Here is a 23,656-nt window from a genome sequence, read left to right on the forward strand (position 1 = left end):
CACAAGTTGATGTTAATGGTTTCTTTACCTGACATAGAATCCTCCAGGCAAACATGTCATGCCTTAGCTGTTGTGACTGAGAGCAGTACAAGCCACTGTCTGCATAACATAAACACTTGAGCCATTTTACGTGGCCAACCAGCAGTAAGTGGATAGTGTTGGTCCTCGGACTGAAGAGTTGTAAAATCGACATGTCTATAAATCCACACTTTTATTGACACAACTGAATGGCTCCAATGCTTTTGTCAGTTTGTTTACTGTTATTTTCTAAGAATTCTGAAATGCTTGTCGCATTTTGGCAATGGTTCTTTGGCTTGCTGTGTTTTGTTTGAGGTAGCAAATTGCAACATCTTCCAGCAGAAGTGGAGAGAAGACTAAACACTGAATAGAAATCCCAAGCTCTAAGTACATGGGTCACCCAGGGGTCAGGGAGTCAAGCCAAATAGACATGGCTAAGTCCTCACAGGCCCTCTGGTCGATCCTCTTCGGGATGTGACCTTGTATTGTGTAATAGCGATGATGGTTCAGATATCATGCTTCAGTTTGCTGCAAGACACCACACATAACAACTACATCAATCCTTGACAATTAGAATGACATTTCGCAATATGCTGTCACATTATTCTGTCTCGTCATTAGACCTCTCATCATACGTGTAAAAGCGCCTCAGTGTACTGCTATTGGAGGGCCATACTACCGATCTCTCTCTCTCTCTCTCTCTCTCTCTCTCTCTCTCTCTCTCTCTCTCTCTTTCTCTATCCCATATTTTCTTTCTCTCTTCATCCATCTTTCCCCCACCTCCCCCCATGTTAAGGAGATGTGCCCGTCAGAGGGCACCCTGCTGGCAGTAGTGGTGCATCGCCTTGGAGGGATGAGAGGAGCAGCCACTGCCGGTCAGCCTGGCGGGAACTCTGGAATGCCCTTCTCGCTGACGGCTCATACCAAACCCACCCGGAGCTCTTAGCCTATGCCATCATCATGGCTAGCTAGCCCCTGGGAAAATACAGCCACCACTACTTTCTCCAAGGTGGATGGAGGCATGTGTTCTTTTGGCATCTGTGTGTGTGTGCGTGCGTGCTTGTGTGTAGGTATTGTCCAATGGGAAGCGTTCCCACCCATGCACAGATAAACTGTGCTAATTGGATGTAGTATGTAATCTTCCATGGGCATTCTTTGGTTATGTTGATACAAGTTATTTTTGGTTTTCTTGCTGGGCTGTTTGTGAACTAGTGAGGTAATCCTCCTTACTTTGACAGATCCATTCCTCCACACACCCACAGTCTCTCTGTCACAGTGCACTTGCTCCTCCTAGGAGAGACCAATGGAAAAAAAAAAATATGTGATCCAGTGATCTACCATCCATTTGACCAATTATACTGCTTCTGAATAGATTTGTTGTAGTTGCTTGTGGTGACAAAATGTGTCACCCATAAGAACTCCATTCATATCTCACATTACAAATTCAGGGGTATTTACTTATAGGGAAACCCAATACTTCCATTGATCAGGTCTGTGAGGTGAGCGGTTAAGCATCCGAAATATGACCAGAGCAATTTAATAGGACTCATAGACATTTAAATGGACCTGTGTTATGAAACCATACCCATTAATGCAGGCTTGTTTAAGGGTTTTATTAAGAAAAATGAAAAGACATTCACTTTACTGCCTCTGTTCCGGAGTTTTCTCTGAGAGCCCTTTATTGTTCACCAACGGTGTGTTGGGACACAGAATACTCAACTAGCTTTGCACTGGGCAAGAACTGGTGGAATCAACATTGTTTCCACATCATTTCAATCAGAAAAAATTCAATCAACGTGGAAAACTGATTGGATTTGCAAAAAGCCATCAATTTAAGGGAATTTCATATTTGTTCTAATTTCGGCATTCAAAATATATTTGTTTCAAAGGGGACGTTATTGCACTATTAGAGGCGTATTCAGAAACGTATTTCATGTATTGCTGTTAAATGATTGTTGGGATCATCTTGCAAGAGAGTTAGTCATAAAAACATTGTACCTGTCACGTTCTGACCTCAGTTTATTTTTTATGTCTGTGTTAGGTTGGTCAGGGCGTGAGTTGGGGTGGGTTGTCTATGTTCCTTTTTCTATGTTATATTTTCTACGTGTTTGGCCTAGTATGGTTCTCAATCAGAGGCAGGACACCTGCAATCTCTGATTGAAATCATACTTAGGTAGCCTTTTCCCACCTGTGCTTTGTGGGTCATTATTTTCTGTTTAGTGTTTTCTGCACCTTACAGGACTGTTTCGTTTTTTTCACGTTGTTATTTTGTAGTTCAGTAAATAAAACAACATGAACACGTACCACGCTGCGCTTTGGTCCACACCTTCTTCATACTACGACCGCTGCAGTACCTTACCTTGCAGCAAGTCATTTTGAGAAAGCAAGCTTTTAATGCCCAGAACTGTATTATACATCAGATACTAACTACCCTGTTGCTTTCACTTGGGCGTTGCTGCTGAACTTGGTAGATCGGTTAGCATCTCTCTGCAGAGAGCCAAGTTCTTCCATCAAGATGCTGGATATGGATCAGTTTTATTTGACATTTTCATTGTTTTCAATGTTATGCTTGTGATGCAATCCATTTGGCCCAATTTGTTACAAGCAGATTGTTTTTACAATGAAATGGAACAGCTAAGCATAGCTGTTATTGGTTTAACGACTTGACTGAGACGTTGATGAACTAAACCAAAGAACCAACTTCTCAGGTTGAAAACGGCTAATGTGGCATCGATATGAGTTAGGAACATTTATTCTAGTGTCAAAATTGACTACAAAGTGTAAGTAGGATAATTTTGGTCATAAAGTCAGTATAGTCCAAAACTGAGATGTGCAAGATGGTTAAGGAAAAAAGGCTTAGTCAGGAAATAAGGGTACACTTGAATGTTGGGTTGGATACAAGTATGTCAACAATCATGCCCCCTTTTGCCCAGTAACACATGTTGGCAACGCCTAGGGAGAAATTGTCATGCACAGAGAAACAGCTGCAGTGATTGCTCTCTATCTTCTGAGGCACTGAGTATTGTGGACAGGTCAGTCGCTTTTTAAAACATACTGTTAAATGTAGATATATCTACATACCAACTTAAGCAGTGGAGACTCCTCAGAGGAGGAAGTGAAGGACCATACTCAGTGAATTTCATAAAAATAAAAATATTGAAACTTTTTAGATAAAACTATACTAAATATGTTCACATGTTACCAAATAATTTATTAAAACACATTGTTTTGCAATGAAGGTCTACAGTAGCCTCAACAGCACTCTATCGTGTAGCACCATGGTGTAGCCGGAGGACAGTTAGCTTCCGTCCTTCTCTGTGTACACTGACTTCAATACAAAACCCAGGAGGATCATGGTTCACACCCCCTGCTATGGACTAAAACAGTAAATATGACAACTTCCAGAGGATGTCCTCCAACCTATTAGAGCTCTTGCAGCATGAACTGACGTGTTGTCCACCCAATCAAAGGATCAGAGAATAAATCTAGTACTGAAAGATTAAGCTATAGCTAGCTAGCACTGCAGGTGAGTAGTTGACTCAAAGCAAGAGAAAGACCATCGTTGAACAATTTTGAACAAATTAAGTTCCTCAAAAATGAAAACCAAAGCAAGAGAAAGAGATATACAGTACCGGTCAAACGTTTTAGAACACCTACTCATTCAAGTGTTTTCTATATTTTTCTATTTTCTACATTGTAGAATAATAGTGAAGACATCAAATCTATGAAATACAGTGCCTTGCGAAAGTATTCGGCCCCCTTGAACTTTGCGACCTTTTGCCACATTTCAGGCTTCAAACATAAATATATAAAACTGTATTTTTTTGTGAAGAATCAACAACAAGTGGGACACAATCATGAAGTGGAACGACATTTATTGGATATTTCTAACTTTTTTAACAAATCAAAAACTGAAAAATTGGGCGTGCAAAATTATTCAGCCCCCTTAAGTTAATACTTTGTAGCGCCACCTTTTGCTGCGATTACAGCTGTAAGTCGCTTGGGGTATGTCTCTATCAGTTTTGCACATCGAGAGACTGAATTTTTTTCCCATTCCTCCTTGCAAAACAGCTCGAGCTCAGTGAGGTTGGATGGAGAGCATTTGTGAACAGCAGTTTTCAGTTCTTTCCACAGATTCTCGATTGGATTCAGGTCTGGACTTTGACTTGGCCATTCTAACACCTGGATATGTTTATTTTTGAACCATTCCATTGTAGATTTTGCTTTATGTTTTGGATCATTGTCTTGTTGGAAGACAAATCTCCGTCCCAGTCTCAGGTCTTTTGCAGACTCCATCAGGTTTTCTTCCAGAATGGTCCTGTATTTGGCTCCATCCATCTTCCCATCAATTTTAACCATCTTCCCTGTCCCTGCTGAAGAAAAGCAGGCCCAAACCATGATGCTGCCACCACCATGTTTGACAGTGGGGATGGTGTGTTCAGCTGTGTTGCTTTTACGCCAAACATAACGTTTTGCATTGTTGCCAAAAAGTTCAATTTTGGTTTCATCTGACAAGAGCACCTTCTTCCACGTTTGGTGTCTCCCCCAGGTGGCTTGTGGCAAACTTTAACTGACACTTTTTATGGATATCTTTAAGAAATGGCTTTCTTCTTGCCACTCTTCCATAAAGGCCAGATTTGTGCAATATACGACTGATTGTTGTCCTATGGACAGAGTCTCCCACCTCAGCTGTAGATCTCTGCAGTTCATCCAGAGTGATCATGGGCCTCTTGGCTGCATCTCTGATCAGTCTTCTCCTTGTATGAGCTGAAAGTTTAGAGGGACGGCCAGGTCTTGGTAGATTTGCAGTGGTCTGATACTCCTTCCATTTCAATATTATCGCTTGCACAGTGCTCCTTGGGATGTTTAAAGCTTGGGAAATCTTTTTGTATCCAAATCCGGCTTTAAACTTCTTCCCAACAGTATCTCGGACCTGCCTGGTGTGTTCCTTGTTCTTCATGATGCTCTCTGCGCTTTTAACGGACCTCTGAGACTATCACAGTGCAGGTGCATTTATACGGAGACTTGATTACACACAGGTGGATTGAATTTATCATCATTAGTCATTTAGGTCAACATTGAATCATTCAGAGATCCTCACTGAACTTCTGGAGAGAGTTTGCTGCACTGAAAGTAAAGGGGCTGAATAATTTTGCACGCCCAATTTTTCAGTTTTTGATTTGTTAAAAAAGTTTGAAATATCCAATAAATGTCGTTCCACTTCATGATTGTGTCCCACTTGTTGTTGATTCTTCACAAAAAAATACAGTTTTATATCTTTATGTTTGAAGCCTGAAATGTGGCAAAAGGTCGCAAAGTTCAAGGGGGCCGAATACTTTCGCAAGGCACTGTAACAGGTATGGAATCATGTAGTACAGCTGATGTGTTGTGCATTTAAGTCCAGGTGAGAGGAGGAGAGCGTGTAGATGCGAGAAGGAATACAATGTGGCTGCTATGAAAGTGATTTGTGTTTACGTGTGATCAAGGTTGTATTCAATTCTGTTGAAAAAAAACTGTTCTTAAATGGAAGCAAAAGGAACAAAACCTGGGATAAATATATCAGAATTTGTCAAATAGAAACTCTAGTTTTCAACTGTTGGACACATTTTTCTTTCAACCTGTTTGCACCTACATTGTAAACTTTCATTCATAGGTTAGGTTGTAGCAACGTCATGATGATTATAGGGCAAATTTGTGTATCATGTAGTAGCCTAACCCTATCAATGTTAAATTGAGCTGGGTGAATGGAATATGAATGACAGTCATCCAATATGCTGTTATAGAAATATGGCCATTTTCATGAAAAAAAAATGATCGTCCTCCCTCATCTTAAACGGCACTGACCACCACTGGATGTTTTCATATCACAAAACACATTTCCATCCACAGTTTTTATGTGTGTAAAGGCATACTGTATATATTTTTAAATGGTACAGCTGTGATGGTCCAAATGTATAAATGCCTGTTTGTTCACCATGGTGGGATATTTTTGTGCCGGTTAAATTAAGTATGCGACAAATGGCGTTGGAAACGCTTTATGCGCAAATACTGATACAATAACCATCATATCGAAGTAAACTTGGATTCGCACAATGAAATGGTGTGTGGTCCACCCACTATGACTTTTGAAAACATGCAGTTTATTAGGTTACAGATCAAATAAGTTATTATGAACTTCAGAGGTGAAAGTGCACAGTGATGAATTTGATGCTCCTTTCCAATAAATGTTGAGGGTCTTATTCTGGTGACATGATGATCGATGCTTGACTGCCATTTGACAAATACAAATATTCTCGTTCTTATCCATAATAATATCCTAATGTAGGCTAGCCTACCCGCACAGCCTACTCATCTGTGAGCTGTTGACTAGAGCACACGTGCCAAAACCAGAGTAGGCACATTTGCTATTTAACAGTTTTTGTGACAAAACTATAGGTATAGTTGAAAATGCAATAGAAACACATTGAACTTTAGATTTTAATTCGGTATATGAAAACTTAGTGTGCACTACGTCATAAAGCACTGATTTTTATCTGCAACAAGTCCATTTGGTGAAAACACACCACTTGTGGAAGAATTTGCATGTTTTCTTCATGCGGATTTTAGAATATTCGCATTAAAAATGTCCACCAATTGGATGGAAACCTAGCTACTAACATGTTAATTTCTACATCAGCTTGTGACAGTTTATTAACACAACTAATGGTTTAATGTAGAGCAACTCAGCACCATCTGTTAGGGGGTGGGGGGGTGTGTGTGTGCATGTTTAAGGCCAGGGAGAGCAGGGAAGGTGGGTTGATGTGGAAGTAGTCCCAAATTAATCTGATTCAGTGCAATATTCTTGCAATCCTAGAAGGTTGAAGAGAAACTCCAGATCTTAATTCAGACTTGCATTTCAAGCCCCCTCTGAAATAGACAAAGAGCTAATTGGTGAAGGCATCTGGATCCTGTGGCAGACCAGGCAGGGCCATACCATGGTGTACATTCCCATCCAACACCCGCCCCCCTCCTCCCACTAACATCCCAGCAACCACCCCCAGTCTGTTTATCATACAATCTCCAACACAGGATCAAACATGAAAGGATGAGTGCTCACGAGAGCCTTTTTAGATTTTGTGGAAATGTGACATCTCTGGAAACATTTAGCCTGTCATTCCTGCTGGTGCTCTTCAAAGAGCGCAGAGAGGAATGAATTAATGTTGCTTCTGTACAAACATACTTCCTGTCCTCCACATCCCCTGCTACAAAGAATGTCTGATCCCCCTTTCATAATGGAACTGAAAGACAGATTATAGGGCTGTATTGTAATGGGGTAGCAAATCATTTTTCATTTGGCACGTTTATCAACCCTGTGTATCAACTCTTGAGCTTGAATCACATTAGGGTTTCGTGAGGCTCTTTGCCATCCAAATATTATATTGTATCAGAGAAACAAATGGCAGTTCATTCTAAATACAACTACACTTTAGAACGTGTATTTGTCACATACACATCAATTAGTAGCTATCCTGCCATGCAAAAAGCCTACACCAAGTGCTGCACTTCATACACCAATGTGTTTTACCATAAATAAACTCTAAAGACTCTGCTCTGTATCACAGCAGCATTGTGACTGAGTAGCTAGCTTCCATTTGATGCCAAGGTGGTTGGTGAGTCATTGGCCCAGTCTGACACGGACATAGTCTTCAAGAGCAGGATGAGATTTGTCAGTCAGGCCTCAGTGAGCACAGGGTCAAGTGGAGCAAATCAGACATCAGATCCAGACCGACCTGGAGCTCTGAACATCTTCACTGAAACCAAGCACGTTACACACACACACACACACAAACAAGCACTGATGCACGCATGTACACACACACGCACACACACACACACATAGATATACACACAGACTCACACATACAGACACACACACTTGCACAGAGAGAGAGAAAGGAATGCTGTTTGCTCACTGTTTGCTCACTGTTTTCTCACTGCACTCGTCCATGAAAAAAATGTCCATCTCAGTTAGACATTCTCTTCTGTTCTCTCCTTCTGTTCCGCAGCATGTCCAGCTACCACTGCCCCTTCCCACCCCCCTCACCCCGCACCCCAACACCACCACCACTTTACCAGCACAAAAAGATACGGCACGGCACTTTCCTTTTCACCCTAGCATGCAAGCCCCCGGCCCCCACCCCATTTCTCCCACCTTTGTATCAGTTGAAAGGCATATGGTTACTGCCATTTGATTCCACCGGCTGAAAGTGCCTTTCACTTAACCGCAGTTCACAAAGAGGTCAGACTAGAGCAAGCCGAAATATTGTGTGAGAGCTCTTTTTTTGTTTTGCTTAAGCTAAGAGATGTGAGAGACACAAGAATATAAAAAAAGAGTGAATACCTGATAAGGTTACATCTGGTCAAACAAAACTCACTACATTCCTCATGCCATAAAAGACCACAATACTTTATGTCGCTCTAAGCAGAAAGTGGTATTTGAAGGAATTAATCCAAATAAAAATCTAAAGTTATGGCAACTACATATCATATAATTGAACTTTGATTAAATGCCCAATCAAATTAAAAGCAAAAATGCAAAAAAAAAAAAAATGCAAAAAAGCAAAAAATGATCCTGAGGTATTACGCAGGTATTACGCCGTCTAGAAAGAAGATCTGAGAACAACAGTGGCTACAGTCTTTCTGTCTAAGTAATGTCATATGGTGACATGTTCAGTGACCGACGAAGGCCTGACATCTCAAATATCATGTCACAATGGAAAAATCAATCAGCAATCTGACATTTTTTCCCCCAGGATTGATTAGAGAGCGGCATCAAAAATGTCACCGTGGTCACTCTGTGTGTAGCACGACAAGCCTGTGCTTAGGTCACAAAGGCCTCTGGGTCCTCTGGGCTATCTAGTCTCGCCAGACCTCTTTGTCTCCGTCTGGTAAATGATTCATATCAACTGTTCCTCTGCTGACCTTGTTTGTTAAAAGACTTGTACCTGACAACTTTCCACAGTTTGTTCTCTGAAGAGAAACTGTTGGTGACACGCACAAGCCTTCTCCTGTTTCAAAATGTCTCCTTGTGTTGGTTATGACTTGTCAAATAAGTTCAGCACTTTAAAGCTCTTTGGGTCCCCACTGCCTGCCATATAGTCTCTTTTGTAAACCTTAATAATTGTAGCCATGACTCGGAGGGGGACTTTTTAGTATGTAGCCCTGTAATTAGACTGCTGCTCATCCATCAATTTATGGCCAATATTTTGCTAAGGCATAAAAGCTACTGAACTGTAGATTTGATTCACAGTCCAACTTTAGGGGAACCGCACCAAAACAGCCTCTGAAAAGAAACCACAGCAAGAGACCTCGGCACATCAAACACGTCACTGAGAACCCAAAGAGATTACTGTTGGAAAAAAGTTCACCGGTCTTTACTGTTTGTTTTTTTTTACGATGGTTACTTTCAGCAGGATAACATTTGGTGTGAATGTGTCATAGTTGGTTTGATTCTCTGCCTGATATCTGTCCACAGACCAGGGGCTCTCCGAGGAGGTCTCCTCAGTTTACTCCCTCCCGTGAAAAGAGGCTGTTGGCCAGCCTGGAAGCCTACCTATTGGAGGGGCCATCAAACATGTATTTTTCTTTTAGACTGCTGCCAACAACCTCGGTGACCATATAGGCCAGCCCGGTAGGAGGAGAAAACTGCTCTTGAAACATTTTGACTTACTCCTAATTTGAATATGCACTTTTTTTTCCATGTTTCATCCACTTTAGGGGAGAAGCCTTACAAAAACGTAACAACTCCGGAACTTCTCATCCTTGTGTGTGTGTGTAAAAGGGAAAAGGGGGTGGGAAGGGGATGGCATTCCTGAATAGAGGACTGAGTTGCACCATAAATCTGTCTCTCATCGGGAAGACAAAATGAAAAGGGCCCCCGTCATAAAACATCTGTAACAGTTCCATCCGCCACCAACGCGTAATGGGGTAATTGCTGTGAGGGGGCTGGGACAGCGTGAAGCCTTTTACTCTCTTTTGTACACCATGCAGTGTGTGTACGTGCTCTCCTGCTACCCAACCCACCACCACATGACACAAGAGCTATAAAACAGACAGTATCGGAGAATCCAAAGACTCCAAATCCAAATGCTTATTGAGCTTTGCCTAGAAAGACTGTGTGTGTGTGTGTGTGTGGGGGGGGGGGGGGGGGGGGGGGGCCTTAGCAAACTGTTAAAGACCTGGGGTATGTTCCCCTTGCCCTGTTGCTTTGGTAACAGACAGGCTCATCCAATCTGAAGCTGCATTATTGATGTCTGATCTTTTCTGGAGGCTGGGCCTGGGCGCTGTGTCTTCCACACCTCGTAATCAAGCGTAATTGAGGTTAACTGTACGGCGTGGCTGAAACGCTAGACAGGTAAGCCGCAACGGCTCATGATTAATGTAGTGTGTTAGGGTTCTGGGCTCTGACCTTTTGAGATACCCCAGGCACCATTTTTAAGTGAAAGCTTTGCCTTTGCAGAGCTGTGGAGTTGCCCATCAAGTATTCCTAACACCCCACCACCATGCCCCTCCATCTCCTACTCAGTGAGATCCTAGTCTTCCTGAATCGTTGCCCCTGACCCATGTTAGTTTTTCTCCCTGTCTCGTTTTACAGTACAGAACAAAGACCTCTGTCTGTTTCTCCCATCTGGTCCATTGGTTTAATCAGGGGCTATGTTCTCACTAAATACGAATCAAACCAGGTTAATGTTCTATGTTGAAATGATTTGATATGGCTACCTGATGTATGGTTTCGAAATCACTATGTTGGGTTGGACAAGCTCCCCTTATGGTGTGTGCTTGAGGTCTTGACCAATGAAAGGCATGCCCAGCCCCCTGGCCAATCATCATCCTCCTGCCACCACCACTCCCGTTGCCATCACAAATGTGAATTGACAGGGAGGTCGTGTGCTGGCTTTGCATAAGCATTGTCAAACAAAAGCATTGTCAAAGTTACTGAGAAAATTTACTCTGGTCTTCAGCACATTCAGATTCACATACAAACACACACCGACACTAGTCAGTCTCACACACAGATACTCAGACACATGCCCTCACAAAAAAACTATCTATACGCACACACAGGACAAGCGCTCAGTGAGGTGCATCTATTTGCATATGCTTATATGTCTACGGTAACGCCTGTGCTTAAGCCTTTGGTACACTGTCAATTTGAGGAAATGTTGCTTTCCTGGCAATAAGACAGTTCACCATCAGAGACATACTCCTGGTTAGTAGCAACAAGATGAAGAGAGATGAAAGGGCACTCTGGGACATTCCTTGAGAAAATAAACAGGCGCTTGAAAGGTGCCCCCATATAGATCAATCAACATCACCCAATTGACATTCTGTTTCTGGTGGAGTCTTCAGTCAGTGCTTTTATTTTAAAACCTTTCCCTCGGGATCAAGTCTTCCAAACGCCCCTCCCTCACCCCAATTTACAGCACCCCTCGCAAAAATCTATCCACGCTCCAATTTGATTTGGGATATTGAGATAGGATAGATAGTAAAGTAAAGAGGGCCTCAAAGGGTGTGATGTAATACAATTAGCAGGTGATCTGCAGGGAAGTGGAGGTGTCCGCCAGTCTGTCCCCCGCATGGCCTGATGGTACCCCTGATGGTGGGGTAGGGTGGGCTACCATAGGGCCACAGAGGGTCCTGGCTAACCTCCGCAGGGCTGGAGAAAAAAGAAGCCCAGCAGATGCCCCATCAGAAGGAACACCGTAGTCCTTTGTTATGCTACTCCTGTGCTTTCCTTTTTTATCTTACTTAGTGAGCAGCTGCCAAGGGCAACCACCTCTCTTTACAGCATCACTGTCTCTTGTGAGTCAATCGCAGGAAATATAAAGGTTAAAATCATGATAGATAGAAAAGGGTTCAATCATTTCTTCTTTTCTCTCTCATTCCCTCTTGGTTGCCCCGCTCAACACGCTCGACTGTCTGCCTCAGAAGAAAATAAGTATATGGACAAAATGGGACCTCTGGCATTAAGGCACAAGCAAGTATATTTAATGTTTGGATCTGCCCCTGCCTTTGTGTGCAGGCCAGTGGTTCAATGCAGGGTGTCAGTGGGGGTCAGTCCAGGCATCTGCCGCTACTCTGCAGCACTCATCTGCCCATCTGTGTATGCTGCTGTCGTTCTGTCCTCCAGCACACGCTCACACACACACACACACACACACACACACACACACACACACACACACACACACACACACACACACACACACACACACACACACACACATACACACATTACACAATATACATGCATGTTCACTCTCACATTCAAATATACTTGTACACTCTAAACCAACACAATGCGTGTGCGCGCGCACACACTCTGGGGTTCTGAGTATTTATTTTCTTTCATAGGGAAAGAAACCACCTTGCACTGGCCTGTGGGGTAAAGGGGAGGTTGGGGGAATGAGCCACAACCCAGCCAGGCTCTATTAGATGCAAGGAATTAAAAAAGGAATAAGGAGGAATCTCTTTCCAGAGATAAACAGAAATCTCTGAGAGGAGAAACAGACACTGAAAATCCATGATAAAGAAATTCCAATTTGATGTCATCAATAGTGTCATGAACAGTTTGAGTTCAGGCCTTTGCACTGTCCAAGCATTCCCTTTCCCTGCATCCCAAATGCAGCCATTCAACAAATCACAATGAGAGTTCTCGTACTTAACAAAAATTATATCATATTTCACTATGCCCATTTCCCTATATACTCACTGAAAAGTTGCTTGCAGCCTAAATGTTAAGTTTGATTTATCTCCTCACTGCACAGTTTATGAGGACATCACTGATAACAGTGGGGTTAGGTATGGGGGAAATGTCTATCTCTATTGGAGCCAACTTGTGTTTTTAGACATTGGAGAGACTCCCGGACGGTTTGGAGAAACACATTGTAGATCTTGACTTTGTTATCATGCATCATCATGGACCATGAAGAGGCGGTCCACAGATGTGGGGTGTCAAGGCTATTTGTGTTAAACATTCTCCGCATATTCTGATGAAAAAGGAGCTGTGCCTTTGCCAATACAACACTGGTTAAATAAATATATTAGATAGAAATGTTAAACAAGGCACTCTCTCGGAATGGCTTCGCCATACTGGTGACTAAGACAATTATGCAACTATGAGGACGAACCTATTATTCTTTATGAAACCATTAAAGCTAACGAGTGAGTGATGGAGACGACTAAACTAAAGCATTCCTTCCTTTTCATCGGCATGCAACCATTCTCAAAACTTCCTCCATCAACCCAGTGTCCAAACCAGAGATACAATGCCTGTGTCCAATAAGATACAGGGACCTAAAATGTAAGGGGAATTGAAATTCCAAGTCCTCATTTTTCACAGAAGCAGCATACGCCATCTCACAGGTAAGGTAAGAGCATAGAGGACATTTGACTAATGGCAGTCAACTTGTCACACACATGATGTCTTTCCTTTTAGACCTGTGTCTGGGTTTAAACTTGTACTGCACGTCTGCTAGTAAGGTATCAACATGCTATGGGTATCACCAACGGACTGCACTTTAGGGGAGTTAGCAAGTAGGACCTAGCATTAGCCACATAGCATCCTGATGCTATTCAATGCTGACACACAGACATAGCCTGAAGGGCCATTTGGTTTTTGCTCAGGGAAGTGGTTGCTGTGTCAGTCATTTGCAGGGGCAACTAAAGAGTGCACTTAGTGTCCTCCCTTTCCCCCAGCAACCATGCGGGGAGTGACATGATACTGTACAAGAGCCTGGACAACGTATAACATTTCAAAGTAATTTCCTAATTGTTTCCAGGCCAAGGTCGATAGCCTATATGGAAGCAATCCCTGCTTTCAAACTTTTTTCATCCCTAGATTGGGAAACATTAAAGTGTTAAGTAAACTTGACCCAGGGGGGTGGCTAATTCATTGGGAAATAGCTACGGTTCATCCATTCAGTACCATATCAGTGACAGTCAATGCATTTCCTTCTACTTGAATGGCCACCACATGTTAACATAGTTTTAGCATCGCGCTGAGCACTGAAAAAAACACTGAACAATGACACTCATTGTCTGTTTACATGTTAGTGAAAACACTAAATTATCCTGTGGCTTGAATCAGAGAGCCCTATGACTTCCAATAAGTTCATGACCTACACAGTACCATTAGATCAATCATAGCCTAAAGTGCCTTCAGAAAGTATTCAGACCCCTTGACTTTTTCCACATTTTGTGACGTTACAGCCTTATTCTAAAATGGATTAAATAAATAAAAAATCTCAGCAATCTACACACATTAGCCCATAATAACGAAGTGAAAACAGGTAATGGTTTTTTTAGAAATGTTTGCAAATGTATTCAAAAATATAACAGCAATACCTTATTTACATATGTATTCAGACTATTTGTATGAGACTCGAAATTGAGCTCAGGTGCATCCTGTGAACAAGCTGTGAAGTCAAATAAATTGTCCATAGAGCTCCGAGACAGGCTTGTGTCGAGGCACAGATCTGGGGAAGGAAACCAGCATTGAAGGTCCCCAAGAACACAGTGGCCTCCATCATTCTTAAATGGAAGAAGTTTGGAAGCACCAAGACTCTTCCAGTGTTGGCCGCCAGGCCAAACTGAGCAATCAGGGGAGGAAGGGCCTTTTTTCAGGGAGGTGACCAAGAACCCGATGGTCACTCTAACAGAGCTCCAGAGTTCCTCTAAGGAGATGGGAGAAAAATGCAGAAGGACAACTATCTCTGCAGCACTCTACCAAACATGCCTTTATGGTAAAGTGGCCAGATGGAAGCCACTCTTCAGTAAAAGGCACATGACAGCCTGCTTGGAGTTTGGCAAAGGCACCTAAGGACTTTCAGACCATGAGAAACAAGATTCTCTGGTCTGATGAAACCAAGATTGAACTCTTTGGCCTGAATGCCAAGCGTCACGTCTGAAGTAAACCTGGCACGATCCCTATGGTGAAGCATGGTGGTGGCAGCATCATGCTGTGGGGATGTTTTTCAGTGGCAGGGACTGGGAGACTAGTCAGGATCGAGGCAAAGATGAATGGAGAAAAGTACAGAGAGATCCTTGATGAAAACCTACTCCAGAGTGTTCAGGACCTCTGAATGGGGCGAAGGTTCATCTTCCAGCAGGACAACGACCCAAATCACACAGCCAAGACAACACTGGAGTGGCTTTGGGACAAGTCTATGAATGTCCTTGAGTGGCCCATCCAGAGCCTGGACTTGAACCCGATCAAACATCTCTGGAGGGACCAGAAAAAAGCTGTGCAGCAACGCTACCCATCCAACCTGACAGAGCTTGTTAGGATCTGCAGAGAAGAATGGGAGAAACTACCCAAATACAGGTGTGCCAAGCTTGTAGCGTCATACCCAAGAAGACTCGATGCTCTAATCACTGCCAAAGGTGCTTCAACAAAGTACTGAGTAAAGGGTCTAAATACTTATGCAAATGCGATATTTTATTTTTTATAAAGAGCAAACATTTCTAAAAACCTGTTTTTGCATTGTCATTATGGGGTATTGTGTGTAGATTGATGAGGGAAAACAACAATGTTATCGATTTTAGAATAAGACTGTATAGTAACAAAATGTGTAAAAAAATCAACGGGTCTGAATACTTCCCGAAGGCACTGTATATCAACTCCTACCAATAAAGATGAATGCTTTGTTTACATTGCATACATTTTTAAAGGAAGCTGAACTCCATTGCCACCACCACTGAGTTCTACTGCATGAGTTCTACAACAACTATAACTCTCAATGTCAAACGCTTCGGTGCTGTAACCAGCAGCACTAACTATAATCCTACATGGGTAGAATGATCTGTATCCCCTGCTAGAAATAAAACACCATGCCTTACTAAAAGCTAGTTTTGTAATTCAAGCACATTTAATGGTTAAAATTTGGAAGTACATCGTGGATTCATTGTGATCCGATAAGACTGATATTAATGAAATATGCATAGATAGGGTTGAGCAACAGAACACTATACAAACAAACAGCATCTCTGCTTATATACAGGCGTTGAAAGAAAGGGTAAAACAAGTGATTATTTGTTCATAGTTAATATAATCCAATGATCAAAGGAGACATTCTTCTCACTTCTTATTTTGGTCAACATGAAAAAATGCACAAAGGCCTGATTGAAGTGTGAATTTTTCCCATTATTCAAATCAAATCCATGTAGACCACTTGATTTAGCATGATATGTACAATAACGTTAGGTACTGTAATTAGTGTGATTCATATCTGTAACTTCATTAGAAACAAGCAGAGTTATAAATCACCTAAAAACGATGTTTTCTCTCTGTCACAGAGGACCAACTCACAGATTTCTGGGAAATTAATTATAGGGGGGAGTTAAGTCATCCGAAGCACAAGAGTGTTGGATGTTTTTTTCTTCACTTTATTAGTACAGTAATAGTACAGTAATAGTGTGGAATAATATCCATTAATATATATATATATATATATATATATATATATATATATATATATATATATATATATATATTGGCCCATATAAATGTATAATTTCATATATCATTTAAAAAGAATTTAACACAGTTGAATGCACCTCAGAACTCAGAACCTAGGTAATTATGAGGTAGACAACAATAATGGTATTTTTACCCTCAACATTTTTTTATACAGCTTAAATTACTCTCGTCAATGTAAGAAATATATGATTATCATGAAACTCTGTACATCACAATTAATAAAATTATTATAGAATAGATATTATAACGATTTGAGTGCATTTAAAGTATGTACATTTACAAAGAAATGCCTTTTGTCATTTCTTCATAAGTTGCACTTGTAAAGTTTTAACTATACAAATATTTACAGCTCAAATAATGAACAGCAGTGCATTCAAAGCTAATGTGCATTTAAATATCTCGTTTGCGAGTCTTTTCTGGTCAGTCGATTATCATGAAAAAAAAGGTGTTCTTCCTGACTACATGACATTGGCGCAGTCAGTTGTGGAAGTGCCTTTAGTAAAGATGCAGACGTTGAAGATGCAAATGTTTGTCTTGATTATTTAACGTGGCCTTTGGTGTCCCCACGTGCTCCTGTGCGCAACCGGGTCCAACTGCCTTTCAGTGTACCTTCAGCAAGTCATCGAAATACAGTCAGCTGTCAATGGCAGGCACAATACGAATGCCTATGTCCATGTCCATGTTAAGAATCGTCTGTTTAGTCTTGCATTCGTTGCCCGAGGGCTGTGATGACTCGAGCGCGCACTCCATTCTGATGAAACAGGACGCACAGGGAAATCTCTTGTAGGCATATCTGCGCTATCTCTTTTCCTCAGCGCCCATTGTGTGTTTGGTAGATTACATTCACCTTTTAGAGAGAGAGAGAGAGAGAGAGAGAGAGAGAGAGAGAGAGAGAGAGAGCGAGAAAGAAATATATTTGAAAGAGAGAGATTGGAGAGAGGGGGGGTGCTAGGGCCGATTGATAACGCATCAGAAGAGCTCGATAGTTTCAGCTGGACACTGGCAGTGAGCCTGGAAACACCCGCTACAAATGAGTCCTATTTACAAGACCGTTGCAGGGAGCTGCAACAATGCACAAGGGCTATCCCGTGACTGCGGCCTAGTTTGAACAGGTGCATTCCACTGTGCCCATTTCGGACAAAATCCACTGATGGAACATCAAGAATTCCAAGTCTGCTCAGAAAAATTACAAATAATAGCATATCACTAGTATGTTGATACCCACTCCTCTACTGGGGACTAATGGTTTATGACGACCTGCCTATCCATGTCCGGGCCTCGCAAAACAATAGACTATGCTCTTGAAAAACATATCAGATGGACGCAAATGTAGGCTAGGAGTAGGAATTAGTTTAACACAACAATTGGACATCTAAGGCTATGTGAGATTGTACGGAGTTTAAATTTGATCAAAAATAAATATGCTTGCATAGGCCTACGCTACAAATGATGTCTCTCGCGGATCCCTTTTGAGTGACGTTTAGGCGCACCATGATATGGCAAGAACGCATGGGTCTATATGCTTAAGATATGCCACAGCTTTCATATCCTGACCTGGACCGAGTGACTTATCTTTGATTTTGCGGGGTTTAAATACGCAGAAGAAAAGGACGCTACCTGCAGCCACACTGCTCTACCACCATGTCCTCATACTGTTTGTACACAACGTTATTGCCCGAGTCTATGTAAAGAATGCTGATGGGACTGAGTTTGGTGGGAACACAACAGCTAGGAGGTGTGCTATTGGGATCCATTGAATTCATGAGAGTTTGAATGATGGCATGGTTTGTTGGCTCTAAATGCGATCTCAAAGGGAAGTCGCACACGCCCTCACAGTGGTACGCCTCGTAATCCAATGGCGCAATGATCCAGTCATCCCACCCTAGCTCTTTGAAATTAACGTGCAGAGCCTTTTTGCTGCATCTAGATTTGGACTTTTTGCCATGTCTTTTCCCATGCCGATTGTTCAATGCAGTCCTCCGTCGGCGCCTGGCTTTGAACCGCAGGCCCCTCTCCTCCTCCGACCTGCTCCCCGATCCACGAGACCTGATCTTCTCTTTCATTTCGTTGAACAGGTTCTCCCTTTTCTTGGACCTGGTGTAAACCACCAAGATGGCCTTCTCTTGCTGGTTTCGACCGGTTCTGTCAAATCCCATCTGTTTTAAATCGATTTCCATTTCTGATTTACCAAGAGTGCCCTTGAGCTGGAGACAAAGCTGGCTCCCCTGGGCAGAGTGATGCCGGTTTTTAAACATTTCCCACACGTTCAAAACCTCCCATCCTGGTTTTCGGGAATCCAGAGGATCAAGGGATCTTGCATCCAGTAGCCGTTCTGATCGACAGGAGAGTAATTGAATGTCATAGAGACCTGTCGGGGACGTTTGCAAATCCCCGGGTACTTTTCTAAATATCCTTAATTCAGCTCCAACCAACTCCTCTTTGTCTGAAAGGGTTGAGACATCAAACAGATACTTTTGTCTTCGCAAAGGAGAGTGCAAGAGATCGTCTGCAAGATAAAAAGAAATAATTGCAGTCAGATTCACTTAGGGTGTACAGTGTTCAGGAGAGGGAGTGGGAGGAGGAGGGTTCACATTCTCACAAAAAGGCCAGATCCACTGGCCTTCTTTCTTGTTTTTCAGTGCCCATTCAAAAGTCGAGCTGAGACAAACTACGACTGACACGTCATTTCTGAGCAGAAAGGTTGCATTATAATTTACTGTATAATAACCATCTTCACTCTTAACATCAATAATCAACAGATGCAAACTTAGCAGAACAACTACCATAACAACTACCATAATAATTAATTATTTAGATTTGCCCATTATGCATAATATGATAAGGTGTATCAATTTATTTCCATGTTAGTAAGATATAATTGTTGAGACAGTAGCCTGAATATTGTAGGCTAAGCCTATGATCATAATACAACAGCTGGCAATTACCTTTTTCGGTCTCTCTCTCTCTCTCTCTCTCTCTCTCTCTCTCTCTCTCTCTCTCTCTCTCTCTCTCACACACCACACTGTCCTTTTGGATTTTATACACTTTCGATATGCAAAATACCGTTCAGTAGCCTATAATCCTATAATTTTGCCCTGTACTTTAAATGTTGTACATTTTTACTATTAGATCAGACTCGAAATATAGCCTATGTATTTTAATTATTTTGGGGAGAAATGTGAAATTCGGAAGCAAACTTCAATTGAATTGTCAATTGAATCTTATCCTCATTTTTGTATGTTAATGTAGGCTATTATTTTCTAATAACACCCCAAATGAATCACTTCAAAGAATACTTTTATTTTTCAATGTAGGTCTATCATCACTAAACGAAGAGCCTGATTAAATTAGTGACTATTTTATCAAACCAGTTTATTAATTATTCTTTGCTTGGGAAAAATTACTTCTGAAACGATTATCAAAGTTGTGGAGCATAGAAACGAGGGGCCTAGTGATATGACGGGAGGGGATTCTGCCAGACTCAACCGACCGAAGGCGACATAGGTTACTGTACACTCAACTGAACAATACACAATTAATATATTATTCCCTGCTCGAGACCCACGAGGCCCAGGCTACACATTTTTGATCCCAGCGAAGCAATGTGCTCTCATATAAGTTCAAATATTGTTAATTTCTGCTGTAAAGGGTTTACTGGCGGTTTGCAGTGTTTTTTTTATTTTTATATCTAAAACCCAAGGTTTCATAAAATACATTAGAGCTTTAAAAACACAGTTTTCTAAAGATTTTTCGATTACTTACGAGACATTTAGATTTTTGTCATATTTTATCAGTCAAATATAATTAATTATACATAGGCATAATAGGGTAAATGCTCAAAAAGGCTGAAGTAAAAACGAATCTGTTTTACTTTGAAGGCTACCATGAAGAAATGTGTTGCCCAAACACAGTGTGATTTTCTTCAGCATTCACGATAACAGGAAGATACTAGGCATACATAAGACAGATCAACCTGTGATCTTGGGAAATATCAATCAAATGTGATTCCGTCCATCAAATTAAATGCACTGGAAAATGTGTTCCTTAATAAAAACAACATTTGTGGGTAGCCTGTTCTAGGCCTAAACAATTGCTCCCTGTGTATAGGCTATTAATCTATAAATCCAACATAGATGCCATATTTCAAAATAATCTGAGTTTATTCGAAATAGATATTTGAATTTGGTTGCCAATACTTTCCCCCCTTTGTGAACCCTGCATAGTTTAATAGTAAACGTAGAGTGAAACCTTGTGTTTGTTTCAGTAACTTTGCGCGTATGGTCTGCATTAAGGTTTTTTATAAGACCTCAAACAAATCGTATACAAGGTCACCAAATAATTAACAGTTCTGAATTCCCCTCTTCCTCATTAAAATACTTCCCCGCTTATATTTCATCTCCTCTTGCCAACGACAACATTCCCGGTTCAAAAGTGCTTGGCCTGATTATGCTGACTTTAAGTTACAGCACGAATCTGTTTTAAATAACTTGACAATGCAGTTTGTTGATTTTGAGATTTGATTCGACAAAATTAAGATACACATTTCGATTCACCTCATTTGCTTGGAAAATATAAACATTTGGACATAATGGAGCCTGTGCGTAATTTACATATGTATCTGACCAAAATATGAACGATACGGCGTCAACCACTTATGTTAGGCCTATTGTTGTATTATCTGAGGTTGTGGACAACATATAACATTGATGTTACGCTTTCCTCTATGTATTAGGCTACGACTTTCTAAAGGCTGAGAAAGAGAGCGAAGAGAGGAGCGAAAGAGAGAGAGAGACTTCTAGTGTTGTGGCTTCCGAGGCCAGCGAGCACCATCTGCGTTTTAATGAGTTACTTCAAGTGCCAAAAGTAATTTTCATACATTTGGTTTATTCTTGTCTGACCTTGCGACCACAACGAACACAGGGACGTCTCCTATTCTGTTTTGCATAAATTGTTTTCATTTTACCTGCAGAGGGGAAAAGCTACACAATATAAAATATTTCAGTTTTATACAAAAAATGTAGTCTATCGTACAAGTGTTTCCAAAAACAGCTGTGCGTAATAGCTGAAAAACGCAAAATTCTAATATTACGCACAAACGTTGTCGCTTGAGTATTACTGTTCGGACTTTTTAAAGTGCAAAAAATAGTATGTTGTAGTCTATTATACAATACAACTCAACACTCGAGGGCCTGGTAGAATCTTAACAGAAACCACCAATGTGCTGAGAGAACGGAATAAAAAAATATTTTCAGCAATTAAAGTGGCGGTCGCACAGCGAGGTACACAGTAAAATACTAACCACTTCGTAGCGAAGGACATGGTCTTACATTTTTTCCCTTTGTTTTTGGTGTGGTGCCATTGGCTGAGCTGGGTCATTATGGGAGAATAGACAGTATTTGATATGTTATGACATGAACACTCAATTAGATCACGAGTTCAAATACTCCAATCAGCGGTTCGATGCTAAGCAACCATCAGAGAGTCCAGAGAAGGGTCAGAGCCAGTGACACATCAAATCAAAATCAGGGGGAAAGTGTGGCTTTTTCACCAAATCAGCTCTATGTTACAGATGGGAAATAATGCCAATAATGACGTTAACTGAATGTATTTCTCCTCTAAAGATAAAGCTGACTTACATGTGTTCGGTTTGTTGGTGTTTGTCTGCTGTTGTTTGTCTAATCAAATCCGTCAAATCAATTGGTTACAGAGTTAACTGTCCCTAATCACCTGCAGCCCACCACCTGCAGCCCACCCTAACCCATTAAAATATAACCGTTTATTAACTGCAGAGTTGGCCATACAGATTGCACTGATGGCATGACGACCTGTAACACAAAATGTTAATTCCTATCTTGATGCAAGCCAACTGTAATTTCCTGTTTGACGTGTTCACTGAGTCCTACACCAATGTGTAAATTAATGCACAAGTTCTGTGGAAATATAACTTTTTCTATGATTATCTCAATTGGCCCTGTTTTGAGTCTAGTCTGACGACAAGGCAAGGTTTGAACAGGATGGGTTTGGTGCAAGCGGGGACTCATAGAGAATGATTTACTACCTTCATTTAGATAGGGCCTCAATTAGTGTTTTATTGTCGTGTAACCTGGGGGTCAATGTAAGTCTAATATAACTTTATACTTTGCAAAACTGACGTACTCCTATGGCTCTTTAAACTGTGTCCCAAGGGCTCAAATGGAATTGAATGCGACAACAAAACGTAATGCGTCCCTCATAAACGGTCCTTAAGCTCCTAAAATCACTTTGAGGCGGACAAGATAATTGCACTTTAGCTTGTGAAATATCGTTTTATGCATTAATTAATGGTACATTTTACAATTCAAGCTGTTACATATTTAGATTGGATCACATCTAAATCTGCACCATAGAGTGATAGGCCAGCACACTATTTTGATGTGGTTATTTTATGTTATTTTATGGCAGTCTTTGTGGGTCAAGAGTAGAACAAGAACACAATTGTTCCACATTTCAACTTGCAACTCCAGCATGTCGTTCAATAAGAGAGACATTGTAAAATTAATAGTTTATGTTATTGTGAAAGGGGCTTTATTTTCCAGATTAAAAAATGCATGCCATGGCTGCAGCGATGTGTGCAAATCTAGAACAAATGTAGCAAGATTCTCACTTGGTCGTATGCAACGGTAGTATACTACATAGCTAAGTCATTTTAGTTGAGACCAACCTGTTCCTCTGTCCACAAAACTTGTTATGGTGTTTGCAGACTTTGAGGAGCGGAAAAAACTTGCGTTTAGTCCGAGTCTCTCTGCAGCCGAATACGTCCTGTATATGGAGAGCATGTAATCGTGGGGCACAATTGCGTCCTTATTAAAGTCTTCTCCGTGATGGCTTAAGATAGGAGAAGATGCGAAGATCTCTTTGGGAAATTTGGTTGACCTTTGTCCATCATGAAGGATCTTGGCTCCCTTGTTTCTCCTTGGCACAGAGGGAGATGTGATGGCAGCTGACTGAAAACATGGTATATTCCAAATGAAGATCAGTAACATATATAACGATAGTACTTGAAATGCGTCCATGGTGGTAGTGTCCCAAATATGTTTCAAAGCCCTCTCCACAATGAAGCGATTTTAGACAGCAAGAGCT

General features: G+C 41.3%; 1 protein-coding gene across 1 annotated transcript; it reads right to left on the reverse strand.

Annotated features, from left to right (window-relative positions):
* Positions 1 to 17,987: 17,987 nt before the first annotated feature.
* Positions 17,988 to 23,656, reverse strand: LOC139381069 (growth/differentiation factor 6-A-like). The gene is made up of 2 exons (XM_071124295.1): positions 23,238 to 23,656; positions 17,988 to 19,043 (listed from the first exon to the last, which is right to left on the reverse strand). The coding sequence occupies exons 1-2, from the start codon at positions 23,587 to 23,589 to the stop codon at positions 18,151 to 18,153; spliced, it is 1,245 nt and encodes a 414-aa protein (XP_070980396.1). The 5' UTR covers positions 23,590 to 23,656; the 3' UTR covers positions 17,988 to 18,150.

Source organism: Oncorhynchus clarkii, chromosome 2 (assembly GCF_045791955.1).
Source record: "Oncorhynchus clarkii lewisi isolate Uvic-CL-2024 chromosome 2, UVic_Ocla_1.0, whole genome shotgun sequence".
Taxonomy (NCBI): domain Eukaryota; kingdom Metazoa; phylum Chordata; class Actinopteri; order Salmoniformes; family Salmonidae; genus Oncorhynchus; species Oncorhynchus clarkii.

Excerpts from the sequence above, each read along its gene's own strand:
- LOC139381069 (XM_071124295.1), bottom strand. The coding sequence starts at position 23,589 with ATGGACGCATTTCAAGTACTATCGTTATATATGTTACTGATCTTCATT. Across the intron at positions 19,044-23,237 it reads TTTTGTGGACAGAGGAACAG|ACGATCTCTTGCACTCTCCT; the intron begins GTTGGTCTCAAC and ends TTTATCTTGCAG.